This window comes from Aptenodytes forsteri, unplaced genomic scaffold, assembly GCF_000699145.1.
Source record: "Aptenodytes forsteri isolate BGI_AS27 unplaced genomic scaffold, ASM69914v1 Scaffold479, whole genome shotgun sequence".
NCBI lineage: Eukaryota > Metazoa > Chordata > Aves > Sphenisciformes > Spheniscidae > Aptenodytes > Aptenodytes forsteri.
This window is the reverse complement of record NW_008794627.1, coordinates 855,873-874,886: the sequence shown is the minus strand read 5'-3', so window position 1 is coordinate 874,886 and position 19,014 is coordinate 855,873. Positions and strand designations below refer to the sequence as shown.

At 41.0% G+C, this 19,014-nt stretch overlaps 1 protein-coding gene across 1 annotated transcript in view; it reads left to right on the top strand.

The window, feature by feature from the left end:
• Positions 1-19,014, top strand: part of SYNE2 (spectrin repeat containing nuclear envelope protein 2) — a 200,260-nt gene that overhangs the window by 95,342 nt on the left and 85,904 nt on the right. The window contains exons 56-66 of the mRNA XM_009273371.2: positions 194-334; positions 674-856; positions 1,624-1,761; positions 3,191-3,376; positions 4,881-5,003; positions 7,467-7,649; positions 11,723-11,848; positions 14,221-14,415; positions 14,992-15,066; positions 16,451-16,570; positions 17,223-17,330. Of these exons, the coding sequence (XP_009271646.1) occupies positions 194-334; positions 674-856; positions 1,624-1,761; positions 3,191-3,376; positions 4,881-5,003; positions 7,467-7,649; positions 11,723-11,848; positions 14,221-14,415; positions 14,992-15,066; positions 16,451-16,570; positions 17,223-17,330 (1,578 nt within the window). The remainder of the gene's footprint in view (positions 1-193; positions 335-673; positions 857-1,623; positions 1,762-3,190; positions 3,377-4,880; positions 5,004-7,466; positions 7,650-11,722; positions 11,849-14,220; positions 14,416-14,991; positions 15,067-16,450; positions 16,571-17,222; positions 17,331-19,014) is intronic.

The following is a 19,014-nucleotide window of genomic DNA, read 5'->3' as shown; positions in this document are numbered from 1 at the left end:
ATCATTGAACAACATGTAAACGTTGAACCTGCTCACATTAACGCTTCTCCCTGCAAATGTAATTCCGTTCCTGTGTTTTCAAGTGACTTGTCAAGAGAAACATGAAAAGAATTTGAATATTTTTGGTGAGGTGGTGCACAGAAACAAACAGATCTTTGTAATCTCCCCTATCGTTTTCTCTTTACTCTGACAGGTTAGCTTTGAAATCTTGCAGAGCTCTCCTCAGTATGTGCTGAAAAGAAAAGCAGAAACTATTAACAATGGCCTTCAAGCTATTGAAAAGATGTTACAACAGAAGAGTGAAAACATTGCAAAAGCCAAAGAAGTTCAGAAGGTAATCTTGCCAAAAAAAATTTGTGGGCGCTAAAAGATTTTTGGTTGTTTCTACAGAGCCTGGTTTAGCAGGAGCGTAAAGTGGCCCTCCATTCATTTTATGTCTGTAAAAGAAGAAGTACAAGCAAGCATTTAGCTGGTGAATATTTACCAATTCTTTCTCACAGGAAAATACGTGTTTTTTTCAACTGTGAATCACACCGGTAGATGCAGAGTGTTCTGTTCCCGTCATATCAGTTCCGAAATCTTTGCAATTCCACATGCCCCACATGCAGAACAAATAACTGCTGTTATCTTTGAGCCTGACCTTATATTTCATTTCCCCTCTCTCCACACGCAGCAAATCTGGGATATGCTCGACCTTTGGCATTACAAACTCAATGAACTGGATGCAGAAGTGCAAGATATAGTAGAGCAGGATTCCTGCCATGCACAGGAGTTGATGGATATCTTAGTGACCCCCCTTCAGCAGTACCAACAGGTCTCGCAACTCGCTGAGCGCAGAACTGCCATTTTAAACAAGGTAGATGCAAATGTAAAAGTTTAAAAAAAAAATCACATCTTACAAAAAACAAAATAAAGGCTTTGCATAAAACATCATCAAAGGCTGTCAAGTGAGTAAAGAGTCAAAAGCCTGCTGTAGGTGCATTGGCTTATTGTAACTAAGAGTTTCTGGAGCGGCAAACATCACCTCCAGCTGCTACCCAAAAGGACCGGCTCTGCACCATGGTTGACGGGGGTTAGCATGGGGAATTCATGCCCCTGGATGGGTGATGAGATGGTTTTGGACATCAGGAAAAATTTCTTTACTGAAAGAGTGGTTAAACGTTGGAACAGGCTGCCCAGGGAAGTGGTTGAGTCACCATCCCTGGAAGTATTTAAAAGACGTGTAGATAAGGCACTTAGGGACATGGTTTAGTGGACATGGTGGTGTTGGGTTGACGGTTGGACTTGATGATCTTAGAGGTCTTTTCCAACCTTAATGATTCTATGATTCTCTATGACTCTGCTAATGGGCTATCTATTAAAGTAACTGACGTATAAATCGCAACAGTGCCCCCATGAAATGTAAGTATGTCAGCACCAAAATGACCTTTGATTAGAGGAGATATAGCCTGAAATCATGAAACTGTTTCAGAAAAATTATGATCTTTATTTCACCATACTAATTTAACTGACCTTGATGAAAATGCATCCCATTTTCTTTTAATCTTGTCCATAGATGTGTTTATCCTATACAGTGAATAGAAATGCATTTGTGCCTTTTTGTAAAATCCTGTCATTTCCTAGGCTGCCAACAAGATGGAAGAATGTGATGAACTCTTGAAGAATGTGAAAGTTTGGATAGAAAACACGAACTGCTTGCTAAAAGCAGATGCTCACAATGACTCTGCAAAAAGCTTACACAAACATACTGATGACCTTCAGGTAAGTGTTAATGCAGATATATGGTCTTGTTAGAACTAGTTGCTCTGTACAGACAAAATTTTGCATTCTTAAGTCTTACTGCCATAAATAATTTACCGTTTTCAATAAATCCTTTAAGTGCAAAATAGTTATCGTTGACACTCCTGAAATATAGATGGATACTTTTCGGTGTTGAACATATCTATCTTTTGAAAGTGCTGAACTGTAGTACATCTATTTTCCAAAATTTTGTGACTGTCTTCTGTTACCTTACTGTGTGGCTATAATCAGTATTTACTGCCTGAATATGTATGGTTCTTTCTGTATTGTGTGTATGTCATCCAAAAATGATAAAGTGGTATTTTGATGTCTGTGTGTTAGATGGAAACTTTGAAGTGAATTGTGATTTGGAAGGCAGTTCTTACTGTATCTTGAAGGTAATTCTGATTGGTAATTTCAAGAATCAAATGTTTGTAATATTACAGGGAAGATCAGGGCCAGGCAAGTGCCAAGAGGATTTCTGGCAATTTGATATTTGAAATTCCAGTTTTCTATATGTCCGCTCCTTGGCTTAGGCCAAGAGAGAAAGTTGGTGCTCTGAACATAGGTTTTTGTATTAAAACTAGTAAGAATTCCTTACAAGAAGTAGCTGACTGTTCTGGACTGATATGTTACAGAGCGCAATGGGGAGATTGTGATTTCCAAAATCTGTGAACGTTTTTGTGAGAAAACCTTATTGTCTTCTGCGTTTGTGGTTTGGAGTGTTTTATGTGTTCTGGGCTGGGAAACCGGTGGATTTGGAAATGCACCCAAGGCTTGCGTTAGAGTTGAGACGTGCATTCAGTCCTTTCCTTCAGTGGATCACATGCATTTCTTGCAGCCCTGTTCTTCATGAAGACATTCGCTGTAATTAATCCAAAAGCTCATCTAGTTAGCTGCAGGAGATGTGAAAATCTTCCCATTGTGCACAACTGGCCAGATATTTTCTGGAGCATTCTGTTACATCTGCTGTCTGCAGGCTGGTGTGCAGAAAACCCTTTTCAGGTGCCTGGCTGACATGTCTTGTTCATGTACTTGGGATCAGCCTGACCATGGCACAGGAGCTGGAGAGGAATCTTCTCCAGGATCTCATACTTTTCTTTTTTTGGGGTGGGACCTCTCTCTGAGTTTGAAATCTTCCTCTTCATGCCTTTTGTCATGCTCATGTAGACTTATTTTATCTAATTGATTCCCTTAAAATCATGGCATCAGTCTCAGTTTTCTGCCTGCAGGATGCAGCAGTTTGGTTCCCTTAGGACTGAAGTGTGTTAGTCTGAACTAAGCTTTTGGGAATATATGCAATGGTCAGTGACATACAGGAAATTAAAACTGATTCCTTCTGGCCCTAACCTCTGTGAAACTTTCATGTTCACCATTGATGGATCAAACTAAGCTCTTATTTTGTCTCCAGATGGCTTTGGAGGACTCAGAGCAAAAGCGGAATCTTCTACACAGTGTTTACTTGGAGCTGGAGGAGCTAACACCAGTCTTTGAAACAGACAGTGTAATGCAACAGCTAAATGAAATAGATGATAAAGTAGCAACTTTACAGCATGAGATAGCAGAGATTCTTCCACAGATCCAGCATGTGGCTGATGTAAGTTTGGGCAATCTATAAGTGCCTTTTATCAGAGCTTCTTCATATGTTATGAAATACAGCTTATATTGCCTGCATAGAAAAAAGGTGTGCTGTTTTTAGTAGGTGTGCCAAGTGAGGAAATTAATGGTTTGGAAGCAAACCATCAGAAGGTGTTTGGTATCTAATTAAGCTGTAAAGTTCAGGAGTATTGATGAAACTCCTTGTTTAGGAGGAGAAATGCAGGGCTTGTTTACTGGAAATTAAAAGGGCTTATCTTGCTGGAGGGTAGGGCTCCTATTCAGAGGCACCTGGACAGGCTGGAGAAATGGGCTGACAGAAACCTCATGAAGTTCAACAGAGGCAAACGCAAAGTCCTGCACCCAGGAGGGAACATGTCCAAATACCAATCCAGGCTGGGGGCCAACCAGCTGGAAAACAGCTTTGCCAAAAGGTCCGGTGGTCCTGATGGACAACAAGTTGATCATGACACAGCAGCATGGCCTTGCAACAAGAAGGCCTACAGTATCCTGAGCTGCCTGAGCAAGAGTGTAGCCAGGAGGTCCATGGGAGCAGTCTTTCTTTTTGGCACCTGTGAGATCATATGTGGGTGCTGTGCTCAGTTTTAGGTTTCCCAATGTAACAAAGACATAGACATACCTGGAGTGAGTCCAGGAAGGCCACCAAGGTGGTCGGGGGCTGTAGCACAGGATGTAAGATGAAGGGCTGGGAAACCTGGGTCAGTTCAGCCTGGAGAAGAGACAACTTAGGGGTTGGGGGGGCGGGTATTACTGCTGTCTACTGCTACGTAATGGGACTATAGACAAGATGGAGCCAGACTCTTCTTGGGGCGTGCAGAGAAAAGATGAGCAGTAACAGACCCACATTATAAGACAGGAAATTCCATCTACATTTTTAGGACGGATTTTTTTTGCAGTGAGATTGGTCAAACACTAGATCGGGGGCCCAAAGAGGGGGGTAAAATCCCCATCCCAGGAGATACCCAAATCTCAACAGGATCAGGCCCCAAACGACCTGCTCTGATGGGCACCAGAGACCTCCTGAGGTCCCTTCCAACCTAATTTATGCTGTGACTCTGTCTCCGTGAGAGTTCACAAGTAGCTGTACTGTATGTGGATCCATTTTCTATCTGACATTAAGGCTCTTCATATAGAAAGCTGCAACAGTGTAATTAGAGCAGTTTCCTATGCTGATAACTATCACCACTGGAAAAGTGTCTTGTCACTACTGGTAATTTATAATGTGACTTTTCAAGGATATTTCAATTCTGTATTCAGGGTTTAAAACAGACCAGGTGACCTTAGATACTTAATTCCTCCAGAAGTTATGATGATATGTAATTTAAAATAACTAGCCTTTTGATTGGTAGCATCCATTAACATATCCTGCATATGCTGCACTTGTTTTTCAGTATTTCTTTTTAAATTTAAGTAAAAGGCAGAAATACAAGCTGACTTTGGTATTTGTACTATCTACAAATATTCTCTTTGTTCCCAAAATCTAGGAATTGGATGCTATTGAATCTCACGTGAAACTGTTTGAGAAGGACATTGCCAAAATGAAGACAATCCTGTCATCAGAAGATCTGTTAGAATTTTCTCCTAATGACCAACTTAAACATGGACAGGTCCGTGAAAACTCCTATATAGGCTTTTTTCCCCTATATATTTATGCATAAGTTAGCATAAATATGCTTTCACAAGCATAAGGCTGTTTTGTGACTGCAAACTACCATGGACAAGTTTTTAGTATATGACTTTGAAATGTTAGTATCACACAAATTCTAACTCTCAGGTCAAAGATTGAAAGTATTCCTTCAGTCATGATTTCGGCTACATATTTCTACAGTAGCAAGTAGTGCAGTCCAAGAGGAGCACATTGGGAGGACAAAACAGTTGGTGCAGAGGACCTGATATCTGTGTTGTATGTGTCTTTGGGGCTTACTTCGGACTGATCCTGTAGAACGGACATCCATTAGTGGCTGGGTGTCTTCAGAGGCTCTTCTGGAGAGTGTCTTCTGCTTTAGTTTCATTTGAAAGGAATCCAGTTTGCATGCTCCAAGATAACTGTGCAATGTAAACCCTAAGGTGAGGCTGTTGGGAGATCCCTTCAAGAAGCACAGTCACGGTTTGAACGAAAACATTTGAAATTAAAGCACTATTGAGAACATGCCCATAGAGAACTCGAGTATGTAACTTAAGCACACATTGTCAGACATACCTGCCATATTTGCGTGTCTCCATTTTTGGAAAGTTTATGGCCTGACTTTCAGAGACTTGCTGCACATCACTCTACTTAGCATCAAACAGTAAGTAATCTGAAAGTCTGAAAATCAGACTTTTTTCCAAAAATGGAGGCAAAATTTAGCAGATGTTTCTGGAAACGTAGGCTGGAATGACTTACCATAAAACCATTTCATCAGGCAGGGACTTAACTGCAAAGATACCTTGGCAAGATGGTTTTCCTTTCTCTGCTTGAATGAAGTAAAGCAAAGTATTATGGTATCTTTTCTTTTATACCACATGCAGTCCACATTGTTCGCTGACTGAAATGCAGAAAGGTTCAGTTTCAGGGGAGGGAAAAAATGTCGTCATACCTGTCATAGCTTTGTTATCCAGAGAACAATTTTGTAATGGCTACATTATATGGAAAAACTAAAGTAATATTTCTTCTGGAAGATAATGTTCACCTACTTCCTTATTTTAGATTGAAGCCTGGATAGTATGCTAATAATAAAAAATTCCTGATATAGGCTGCTTATGAATGAGAAAGTAAGCATCTCTATTCCAATTGGGGCCTTTTAAAATGAAATCTTCTTGAGAGGGAATTTGCTGATTATGAATGAGAAAGTAAGCATCTCTATTCCAATTGGGGCCTTTTAAAATGAAATCTTCTTGAGAGGGAATTTAACAAAAATATTAGTAATTAAAAGGCCCAGAGGTGGTTTGTATTTATATTTTTTTTTTCTAAACTTCCCAGCTGAATGAGGTCTCAGTAGGATTTCATATTTCTTTAGGAGGACCAAGAAGTTGTGAGTTGGTATTGCCATTCTGTCTTTCCTAAGTTGATCACTGAGTCTTCCATAAAACATGTATTGTGGTATGAAACTGCACATTTCTGTTCATCCAAAACTGATAAAGGTGATTGTAAACTGTGCATCCACTCGGGGTGTTGTGATAGGAAAGGTCTTTGACAGGAAAGCTGTCTTCAGAGGTTTCTCCTGGCTTCCATCCTGGTTCATCATCTCAGCTATGTTGATAAGACTGTTTATCAGCATAAGAAAGACACGGACCTGCTGGAGAGGGTCCAGAAGAGGGCCACGAAAATGGTCAGGGGGATGAAACACCTCTCCTGTGAAGAAAGGCTGAGAGAGTTGGGGTTCTTCAGTCTAGAGAAGAGAAGGCTCTGGGGAGACCTTATTGCAGCCTATCAGTACTTAAAGGGGGCTTATACGCTGAGGGTGGTGAAGCACTGGCACAGGTTGCCCAGAGAGGTGGTAGATACCCCGTCCTTGGAAACATTCGAGGTCAGGTTGGACGGGGCTCTGAGCAACCTGATCTAGTTGAAGATGTCCCTGCCCACGGCAGGGGGGTTGGACTAGATGACCTTTAGAGGTCCCTTCCAACCCAAACTATTCTATGATTCTATAAAATGGCTGGCTTTAACATAGAACATTTCATGGCTGGTTTGCAGCACAAAAAAGAAAAAACAGAGTTGGCTAGAGTGACATCAAAAGGTTTGCACCATTTTTTTAACTGTCTTCACTGCCAAAGATGCACTACTTTGAAATGACATGCTTAGTAAATAGTAACTACTCTGAATGTGACCCTTTTTTGGTCACTGTGCAAACTTTATGTATGTATATGCAGAAAAAGCAGAATTGTAAATGTGAGTTATATCTTCCTCTTGCTTTAGACAACCTCACCATGGATTTTCACTTATTTGTTCCAAGATTAAAATATTCTTCCTTCTTAAATGGGAAACTCACCAAAGAGAACTTTTGCACATCATGACAGTAGTATGATTTTCATTTCAGTGTTGATTTTTCCAACTCAGTATCACATCCATCATCTGTCCCATATCCTAATAGGTTATACTTGACCATGTTGGTCCCATGCAGAAGACCATTGTTCATATACAGTCCTATGAAGAAGCACTTCAGCTGCCAGGGGTGAAAATGCAACCTTTCTCAGTCTTCCAAAGAGCAAGACAACTCTTGAGAGATTTGAAGAAATTAGAAAAAATTACTAAGGAACAAAATGATCTACTGGAGGTAATTGATTTTTTTTTTTTTTTTTTTTTTTTTTTTGTCGGCAATGATCTTCTGGGGGTTATTTGTTTTTTTTTTTTTTTTTTTTTTTTACTGTCAGCTAAACCACCTTTATTTTATAATAATTTTGATCACTAGACAATATTATTTTGTATTGTACAGGCATATAGTACACCTACTTTGTCTTCTATGTAATGGTTTGGGGATTTTTTTTGTTCTGTTTTTTTCCTGTGTAATTTGATACTACAACAAGTCTTGAAATTCATTTCAGTTTTGTAATTCAGTCACAACTGACACCATGTGTTTTAGCATATTGTAGAACAAATGAAGGCCCAAGTGTCTTATGACCCAGGTTTGCACAACTGATGATTGAAGTCCAGTGTTATACGCAGGTGCTCATGTCTGCAACGTACAAGTCCGTAAATGTATCTTGAACATGGAAATTCTTTGTTGACAGCCATTAGATAGAAATTGCTGACAATTAATAGCAGAAAGTCTTTTACTAAAGATGGTCTTCCCAGATCAGTGAGCCAGGAAAGTGACCGTTTTCTACCGCAGTCGCTTGGTTAATTCATTGTTTGGAGGCAGGCCAACTCATGCCCCCAGAAGGATGCCCCATCCCTGGAAACATTCAAGGTCAGGTTGGATGGGGCTCTGAGCAACCTGATCTAGTTGAAGATGTTCCTGCCCACAGCAGGGGGGGTTGGACTAGATGATCTTTAGAGGTCCCTTCCAACCCAAACTATTCTATGATTCTATAAGGTCCCATGCAAGGATGCGTCTGCATAAGCAAACGTGTGACAGGGGACTTGGAGGTGCTGTTGGCCAGACCAGGTTTGGAAACAGAAGTGATATAACAGCATCGGTGTGACACACAGCTGTAGGAGAAGGCAGTGCCGGCGGGGTCAGTGAGCGTTAACTCATGGGCAGTATGAGTTATGAAACAGCTATGCTGGCTCCAAACCTGAAGTAGTATCTCTGCAGCACTTCACTGAGTGATGTGTTTGTACCAGCTCAGGAAGGTTTTCATTCAGGGATATCTGCGTCACGCTCCATTGCCCAGGGTAGATATACTTGGAGGCAATCTGGAGTTTGGTTATGCATGTTCCTGTGTCAGCAGAGGTATGAAAATTCTTATACGACCCGTCCACTTCTCGGCAGGATGGTAGCAGCACCTAGTAAAATGATACAGTATCTTTGCTGATTTGGTTTTCCAAACCTATTACAGTAAAGCAGAATCTAACTTCTTACTGGGCATTTTAGAGGCCAGGCAGACACAAGTGGCAGCTAAAATGTGAATGTCCATCTTTGATTTTCAGTTTGTGAAATTAAGAGTACCACGCCAAGAGAAAAACTCAAACATGCTACATGACTAATGCATGCTTGGAGTTTGGAAAAAAGCAATGACTATGTGAGATCTGAATGATCCCCACGATCTTTTTTTTTTAGTCCATACAATTTCTTATGTCTGAAAAATGGATGTGGTAAAACATACCTTTTTCAGAGAGTTGCCAAATTAAATACTCGAGAATTTTCAAAACACTGTAAAACTGTCAGAAACAGGGTGCTTTGCAATTATAAAGTGGTGTCATGAGACTTCTGACTGGTTTATGTGGAGCATTAGGTCAAGGTTTAGATTCTTCTCCTTTTTGAAACAGCTGTAACATTTTTTACTCAGCATTTGCCTTTATCTTATAGGCATCCAACAATCTGTAGCTGAGTGAAATTTCTTTGTGAGAAAACAGATTGGAAAAATTGCAGTTCTTGGCAGCTAGGATGTCAAACTGTGCAAAAAAGATTTTCCAGTCCTGTTGAATGGGTTGAAAGCAGCAGTACTACAATACAAGTCTAGCACCAGCTAAGACATAACAAAGGATAAAGCTAGTAAAGGATGGCATTTTGAGTGCTGCATTAGAAAGGAAGTAAGTATCCTGATAGAGAGGAAAGCGAATGGGAGGCAAGCTTCCTCTACAAATATATACTTAGTTATTTTTTTCCTGAGGATTAGTTCTGAAATTTTAGTGTTTGGATGCGTTTGCCCATATTTTGCTATTGGTGATGCAATAGGATATTGCACTAGTAACTTTTGTATAATTAAGTTGCAGTGTAAAACCTGAAAAAGTATAACAGAAACAAAACCTGTCATAGGTGGTGTAAATGCTTTAGGGCAAGATTTTAGGTGACTTAGATCTGTGTTGAATGCTGCCCTCTGTTTTTTATTATGGCCTGTCAAGTACCACACCTATCACTGCCTAAATAACATCATCAGGAAGAGGAGCTGGAAGCCACAGCTGCTTCAACTGGTTTTCTGTGCAAGAGAGTGGCAGTATTTGCATATTTGATGATTTACTGTGCTCATTTTCAGTAAGCTCTTCCGTAACAAATAATGCCTGCCTGCGGGTGGGCCTTTTCCATGGGTAGGTCTTCTAGTATTACCACAATATGAAAAGTAAAGAGCAAATGTTAAGCAGGAAATAACTCAAAAGAGAGGCAAGACTTCTACAGACTCAGTCCCACATATATGGCATAATTTATGTTATATTAGGAAAAGGATAAAATAAGATTTTTTGCCCTTCAGTGGAAGGCAGGGAATTAGATGAGTTATCTTCAGGCAAGTGGCTATATTCACATATTGGCCTGTGAGAGAAGACGTTGGAGTCTCTATAGAGAGTATTCATATTTTTTAGTTAGTCAAGGAAACTTGAGGTAGTACACATTTTACCTATTACTAAACAGTCCTGTTCATGTGGAAGTGAAGGTATGGGTAAGAGAATCTCCCCTTTGGAAGGACTTTTAGTTTTTTTCCTCCTCTGATTCTTTAGCTATGGCATTAAGATTATAGTCCACAATTAAATATCTTCCCCTCCAGTTTGGCTTTTTTTTTTTTAAGTGGGAAAAATAGTTTTTTCTTCCTTTTAAAACCTGTAAGTAAAAAAAAAAAAAAATCATTTAGAACCTTATTAGTTTCTGTTTTATTGAGAGGGAGTGCTACTGTGAAGAAGTGACTGAAGAAACGGCACTGTTACTGTTCATAGCAGGAGAGACTCTTTGCTCTGAAAGGCAGAGTCTCTGCATGCTTTGCAGAGAGATTTTTCAACCTGTCAGGCTGTTCAGGTGCTGCTGTCAGCAGAGTAAGTTCAAGCGTGTTGACAATAGGCTGCATTTTCTTTATTACCTTCTGGGGACACCTGAGGAATAGTCCTTAGATATTCTTTGGTTCTCAGCCCATGGGTCGGAAAACACAAAGCCACCAAATGTTCTGCAAATTAAAGGTTTTCACAAAATATTCTGATTTGTAGATGTAACAATTTCTTAATTACCTCAGATACCATGACAGGCTGTGGCTGTCAAACATGAGCAATGTGCGTGGGGAAATTGCTGATTTCTGCACGAACAGTAAAGCATGGGGGTTGGTGAGATTTTGCTGTCACTGTCAAATGAGTAGAAGTGAATTTGGCTGCTTATAACATAAAAGAAGTTTTCCTATAAGTCATGTAAGAAGAGGAAGCTCACACGAAGTGGAAATACTTATCATTTTTATAGGAAGTATTCAAATTGTCAGATACTGCGGTTGGCTTATCCTCAGCTGCAGTGTCTGCCTGGTGTACAGCACAGTTCATTTTTGGTCAGTGCAGAACTAGTTGGCAGTAAAGACCTGAGCACCAATAAAAACCAGGTAGGCTTTCTAACTTGATATGAAACTCTGTAATTTCTCTTTTTTTTTTTTTTCCAAGCTGTTCTAAATTGTAGTGAATGTGATTAAATATGTTCCATGTACATTTTATAGCCAAATTCATAGCTCTACTCTGGAGTAAGCAAAGACATGCTCCTGGGTAGAATACCCCAGCATACTTCGACTTATGGCTAAGAGCAGTTTGTTTGTCTTTCGCAAGTGAATAATAAACTTGGCGAGGATAGGGTTGTGCAAAGTTAGCAGAACAATCACTTTTTTTTACATGTAACTACAGATGCAAAGGAGGCTTCAGTACTCTTCAGTACAAGTTTGTTGCATTACTGACTAGTTTGTTTCTGTACTAGTTAATTCAAAATGATTTATGAGAATTACTATTTCGCAGGAAGCTGTAAAGAAAACAGAAGAATGTGAGCAAGAAATTGAAAAGTTGAAACAATTCTTAAAGAACCACTTGGTTGAAATATCACATGAAGATCAACCACCGGCTCAGAAGACTCATTGTCCAGAGGTGGGTTTCACTGTTTTCTCTTTCATGTCTGTTAACTTGTCCTAACACTAATCATGACAACGCAGAGCACTGAGAAATAGCAGCGTGCTTCCCCTCCCCACTGCAGTCAAGCAGGCAATTGAATGCCATGGTGTGACGACGCACGCGTAAGTTGACATATATCAAGAGATATTACAATTAATATTAGTTTGCAAGTTGGGTGTATCTTTCATGATATACTCCTTATTGACTTTGATGTGTCATTTGTACCTATATCAACTTCTAAAGAAAATTTAGAGTGCTGTTTTCATGACAGCTGACAGCTGTTTTGGTGAAACATGCAGCGCTGAGAGCTTGCCTGTGCTCAGCATCCTGCTAATGTTGCTGAGGTAGCAGCTTGGGGTAGTGCATAAGGAGAGAACTGAGTCCATTTCTGATCACTGACCGTGCAATGGTACTTTTGGTGATTCTAGTTAGGGTTAGATTCTTTAGATTTCTTTCTTCGTCCTCACTGCCACGCTGTGTTTTCATCAACTGATAAACATGTGTTGCTTTTCTCCCTGCAGTCGGCTGCTTTCCGTAATGGATGAATTGATTATTTAATGCAAAAATAAGATGTGTTTTAAGGACAGCACTGCAGAAGTCAGGAAATTACTAATTAAGTATTATAACTATAAAGTGCCTCTGAAATGCTCAGCTTCTTGCCGTCAGTCACAGTAGAGTTAATACACATACGTTGTACTTGCCTAATAACTATAATCACTCAGTAGGCTCCTAAGTACATAGCTGCTCTGCTGTCAGGTGGTTGGATGTTGGAGGCTTGATGCTAGTACTAAGCATGACTCATTTCCTGATTCTAACTTGTTTTTGTCTTTGAGTGTAGGACTTTCTGTTTAATAGCTCTTGTCTTAGAAGAAACCTGTTTTACAACTGTAGCGTTTCATGAATAGAAGTGGGCAATTGAATTGCCCATCTTATTGAGGGGCTTCAGATAAAGAAGTGATGTTAATAAAGATTTGGTGTCTGAGGAGGTTTTTGGCTAGTTAAGTTTGCAAAACAGTAGCTGGTAAATGTATGCTGTAAAGTCTCCTCCTGCAATGAAACAAATAGAAATACTGTTCTTAGTGGACATTGATAAAAATATGCCAAATTATCATGGATGGCTGTTTCTTCATTCCAATGACTTTTTCTTGCCCCTAACTTTGGAAGATTTTACCTTGTGTTTTTGAGTGTACAAAAGGAAAAAACATCCTTGTCTGAGCAGAGTTCCCACATCTTTTGAAAATTTGCTGGGGTTCCTGCCTCCTCTATTAACAGAAGAAGCTGTAGTCAAGACAGAATCAGCAGTCTTACTGCTTTCACCTGTCACAGATTGTTACTTGCATAGCATTATTCACACCGTGATAGAGCATGGTGTGGAATCAATGCTGTTCTTATTTCAAGCTTAGCATCAAAGCTTGCTCTGATGGACCGAGCCCAGTGTGCAATGGGATATTTAGCTACATTTCAGTTTTCTGAGCAAGCAACAATGCTTCAAAGATTTTTAGCACTTTCAGTAATGAAGGGAGTAGGGCATTTTATTCCTTGCCCTGTCTTACTCTGTTATTTGTTGTGCTTTCTTTGCTCACCTGGAGGCTGGGTGATAAGGAAAGGCCCTAGCAGAAAGCTCTAAGGACAGAACACCGGCTAGAGCAATAGTCATGGCCAGGGAGGAGACGAAGACAGATTTATTTCCCCCTTTGTTAGTGCAGAGTTACTTGGATTATTGTTTAATCCCTGCAGAACACTAAATATCTTCCTTGTACTTTGTTGGGGACCATTGCTCCCAATATCACATTCAAAGACATGGGATAGTTTTGGCCCTAACCATGTCACTAAACCCCACCGAATGGTTTGTTTCCTTCTTTTAGGCCAGCTTCAGCAAAGAAGACTGAGCCCTGAGCTACCCTTATTGCCGTCTTTGCCCTCATCAAGGCTATCCCAAGTGTTTTGTGTCAGGTTTCCAGAGAAGGTAGTTGGAAGTAACGTCACCTGCTCTGACACACAGAGTAATGTAACCCAACTGCATTCCCTCTGTCCTGAAGGAAACTCGTATTCCCATGGCTGTGCACGACCTAGTTATAATTAGTTATCCAGCCTTTCACATTTCCTTCCAGACTACCAACTTCTGCATTACAGACAGCAAGTGCTGTCCTGAGCTGAATCTGTTGCTGCTGTTTTGCATGTATCTGGACATCTTCTGCAGTGACAATGGGGAACTGTCCCAATGCCCTGAAAAAGGAAAAAGGGGAAATAGCCCCAGTCCCAGTAAGATTCATCACTGGTATCGTCTGTTACATTACTGTTTGGTTAAGTAAGAAAAATGCATGCTTACAGATGTTGTTGCTCCTTAGGGAGAAACGGAAGCTGTAAAAGAAGAAATCATAAAACTATGCCAAAGAAAGGAAGATATCCTTACTGGGATGAAGAATTCGATGTCTGAGCTTCACCAGCGCTTAGAGCAAGAAGTGCCTGAATCAGGAGATGAACCCACAGCCTCTGTATTAGCACAAAGTGACTTGGTTGGGACTGATGTTTCTGCTCAGCAGGTAAGTGGAGCACCACGTTGTGATCACTTACCTGAGAGCCGAAGAGGGAGGGTAAATAATCCTTCTTCCTCCAGGAGGAGTGGCATGTGAGAAAGGAGCATCCCTGCAGCTGTGAATCAATACTAATTCTCCTCCCCTTCGTGCTTCCGAATGGTCCCAGAAGGACTGAGTATGATGCATGTCTAGGAGAAGGCGGGAGGGAGGTGTGCCTCTGCTTATTTTTTAGTGTGAGCAGATCCAACATGAAGTTGCATCAAGCAATCAACAGAAAAATGCTCGATGTGTAGTTTTGTTGATAATCAGTTGTTCTGGGATTTTGGGTAAATTCTTTTCATGGATCAAAATGAAATTTGTCCCAATTATAGCTGTGATGTTGAAACATTACAGCATAGAGAAAAGTCCCAATTTTCAGAGGTGCTTAGTACCTGCAGCTTTCAGTTACCTTAATGTAGGGTGGCAGATGTTCAGTGCTTCTCCAAAAGTGGACTCCAAGTGTGGTTTACAGGCAGAAGAGAAGAGGCTTTTACTGTTCTTGTCATGAATAATTGGGCTGTCTCTTTGTGTGTATTTTTGTAGTCGAAAAAAAGAGGAATGATGTCTCTTCTACCTTCCTTAGATGAAGAATCAGAAGACTGTTCTTTCCACAGCAAGGTGAGTTCAGTATATATCTTATATATACAGCTGTATATGTAAGATACAGATTTTGGTACAGGACAAATTATGAAAAATATGTAAATCCGAAGTACTTCAGAACAAATGGAAGTATCTGTTATCACTCCAGGATGCTAAGAAATTGCACTCAAGCCAGCCTACGAGTATTACAATACCAATATTACACAGCAGCTCATTCTGTGATGTGTGATCCTGCTTTTGGTGGGATTGCTTGTACAGTAATACCCCCTTTATGGAAGTGTTAGTGGCAAAATATGGGTCTAAATACCAATGTTTATATGTGGGAGTGGGGTTCAGACAGAATTAGCCAGCCTCTGAAATGCTAAAACTTAAAAGAAACAACCAAAATGATTTGTGTGTTTGAGCTTAAGAAAAAAAGGGCATGATCAGACTATTGGGAATGAAGTTAAGATAGGAGAGATTTCTGAGAGACTGGGAGAAACTGGGAGACACTGCTCAACAGGTTGCTCTGGATCTGGGGAGTCTGAAGGCCCAGGTGAGCTGCAGAGGAGCAAAGCTGGGAGTAAAGTTTCATGATAAAGTTAATAGATTTTGGAAAAAGAAAAAAATAAATCCATGAAACTTTCTGCACACTTTCCTGCACCCTAGGGACTAAACAAGATGTATTCAAATTAAATCAGGAATGTGCAGAAGTGCTGGTGAGCTTATAGCCTAGCTACCTGCGTGCACAGCAGTTCACAGACTGCCTAGGCTGGTAGTGACCAGCTACTGTCATCTGCATCCCCTGGGAGGGACTGTGGCCTCAACCAAGTTTTGAAGAATCTTCATTTCTCCGAAGTCCTCGCTATGGGTATTAATTAGCCTTTTTGCTACATCCTTGCAACAAGAATCAAAAGGAAATGTGGCAAAGAGGTGATAGAGTATTGGAGGGGTTGCTTTAGGCTAGGCAAGGATGAAACTCCATGGCTAGACAGCGCGAAGAAGTCCAAGCAGCTTGGGTAAAGGTGGCATCTTACTACTTTGATCCAAGCACTTCAGTTTCAAGGTTTCTGATTCTGCACCTTCATTGGTGCAGTTTTCTTTACATACAGGACTTTTTAGGGGACAGGACAGGAGAAAGATTGTTTCTTGTTGTTTTTTTATTTTTTTAAATAGTGTGAAAAAAATGAGGATACTCTGAGGACTCTAGAGAAAACTATCAGTGTCAACCAGCTGCCATTCATCTTGCAGCAGAGCTATAGAGCAAGGGAAGAGTTGGGATTTGGGAAGCACAATATAGATAGATAAACGACGCAGAAATAGAGCAAAGTGTTACTAAAGGTATGCAGTAATTTACACTGCCTGAAGGAATACCTGAGCTTCTTGTTCACAAGCTAATGCTGAGCTGTTACTGCTTTCAAAGGGAAGTACAGCCACAGAGAAAGATGCAAGCTTTTGGCCTTCAGAAAGAGATGATGAAAGGCACAAGGAAGACAGCACAACCTCCTGGTCTTCTGGTACCTTGTCAGATGGCATCATTCAGGTAATGCACTCAGGTTTATCTCCACGGGGATGGGAACTCATCTTTGTGGAAAAGATCTGCACAAGTCCTAGGTATTGCTGAAGTCTGCAAAGCAGGAGAACTGTAGAAATGCAGGACATGATGGCCTTATTCAGATCCATCTTCCATATCACACGAAATCTTGCCATTTAAAATCTCTTTTCCTGTTACACATATTGGTTGGACGCAATGACCTTAAGGGTCTTTTCCAACCTAAATGATTCTATGATTCTACATTAATTTCTTATAGCCTGACAAAAACCCCGAAGATAGAAATGCACATTTGGTAGCAGCAATTTGTTTCACTAATTCCTGGAAACGCTGTAAAATGTGCATTTTGTTGGGGGATGATTTGTGGAGGAGATTCTCTTTGTACATGAGAAGATCAGTGTCTAAGACACCCAGTCGGCTACAATTTTGGTGGCATTCTGCTCTGTTCTTCATCAATAATGTTGTGATAGCTGCTATTGTTAGTTTCTGTATATCAATGTTACTGACATAAGAGAACTTCTCTCTGTGAGTACTCTTGGGCCAGGACCGCTATAGGTTGAGTGGCTGCTGCCCTTTGAGGCTTCTCTAACACAACAAGGCAATAATGATACAAATACTTCCATTGTTGCCTCTCTCTCTATAGGATGCTGATGAGATAATGCAATCACACAGTAAACATGGTGAGGAAACATCTATGCAAACTTTGCAGAGCACTGAAGGCCCTGGCACAGGTGATGGCAGTCAGTCTATGGTGAGTTTGAAGGCCTGAAGTAGGCTGAACAAAGTGACCTTCTGAGCTTGTTGTATAACCTACCTTATATATGACGTAATTGTACGTGTGATCTCTCTGTTTTTTATCTCTGCTACGCTGTGATGCAGCTGGTCTCTGCATGTGCAGGACATGCCTAAGCTCCCTTTGCAGCTGCAGATGTAGCCACTGCAGTAGCCAAGCACAGCAAGCAGTTCAGCTGAGCTCGCACCACTTGTCTCTGTTAGGCTGAACTGAACCCCTGGCTGCACTGAGTAAATCTCCATTGAGGATAATGGGAATTCAGGCACCTGTATTCAAGAGACTTAACCTCCACCTGAATGTTTTGGGTTTCCAGGAGCCTTACAAGACAACATACGCCCTCCTGGCACTTCTGTGTGCCACCACTGTGTTTTGTCAGCATCTTGCCTTCAGGGGCACCCACAGCCTGTCGGACCCAGCGATACAAAAGTTCAGTGGAGTTTCTTGAGCTGGACATGGCAGCTCTGTGGTCTGTGGAGAGAGTGCTGTCAGGCTGAGAGCTGGGGTCCTTTGCGGCTCAAGTAGACAGGTTTTTTAGAGAAGGCCTCCTCCTTTCTCAAACCGTACCAGACAGCTTTTTCGCTTGCAACCTCTTTTCCACTTCAGTGTTTTGCTACACTGTGACATTTCCATATGCTACACAACTCCCTGTAGCGAGTGATTTTTTTCTTAATTTTTTTTTTGTTAAATGATTTATTTACACGATCAATTACTAATTGGAGACAGGAAGACATTCATTTTTATAAATGGTAAATCTATTTGTTTTCCCTAGAGATGTGTGTGTGTAGAGATTTATGAAGTCGATTAAATTTATGTTCTCCATTTAGAGCTTAACTGCATGCTAAAATTAAATAATTCCTACTGTCTTAGTGATAGCTAAATGATACCATTTCCTCCCTCTGGCATGTTGTCCCTCCCATGCAAACATACCTGCTTCCAAATTCAGTTATAGCAGCCTAAAACACAATTTGGGATTCAGAAAAGCATCTGAATTACTGGACGAGGAAGAAAAGACAGGTTATAGTTGTAGGTGACTCCCTTCTGAGGGGAACAGAGAGTCCAATATGCTGGACAGACCCTCCTCTTAGGGAAGCCTGCTGCCTCCCTGGGGCCTGGGTTAAGGACATCACTAGAAAACTTCCTAGCCTGGTACAGCCCTCGGACTATTACCCATTATTGCCCTTCCATGTGGGTGACGATGAAGCCGCAACGCGTAGTCCAAGGGCAATCAAAGGAGACTTCAGGGCCTTGGGACGGTTGGTAAGGGAATCTGGAGCACAGGTAATTTTTTCCTCTGTCCTTCCAGTTGCAGGCAGCAACATTGGCAGAAACAGACGGACCCAGTCTATAAATACATGGCTCTGTGGCTGGTGTCACTGCCACAATTTTGGGTTTTTCGGTAATGGGATGGTCTACATGGCATCAGGCCTGCTGGCATCGGATGGGATTCACCTTTCTCAAAGGGGGAAGAGGGTCTTTGCTCATGAGCTAGTGGGTCTCATTGACAGAGCTTTAAACTAGACTTGAAGGGGGAAGGGGATAATATCAGCCTTGCCCGTGACAAGCTGTGGGACAACACGCCAGTGTTAGAGGGACGGGATGCTGGCGAGAGCCCTCAGCCTGTTGCTCTGAGATGTGCTGGGTA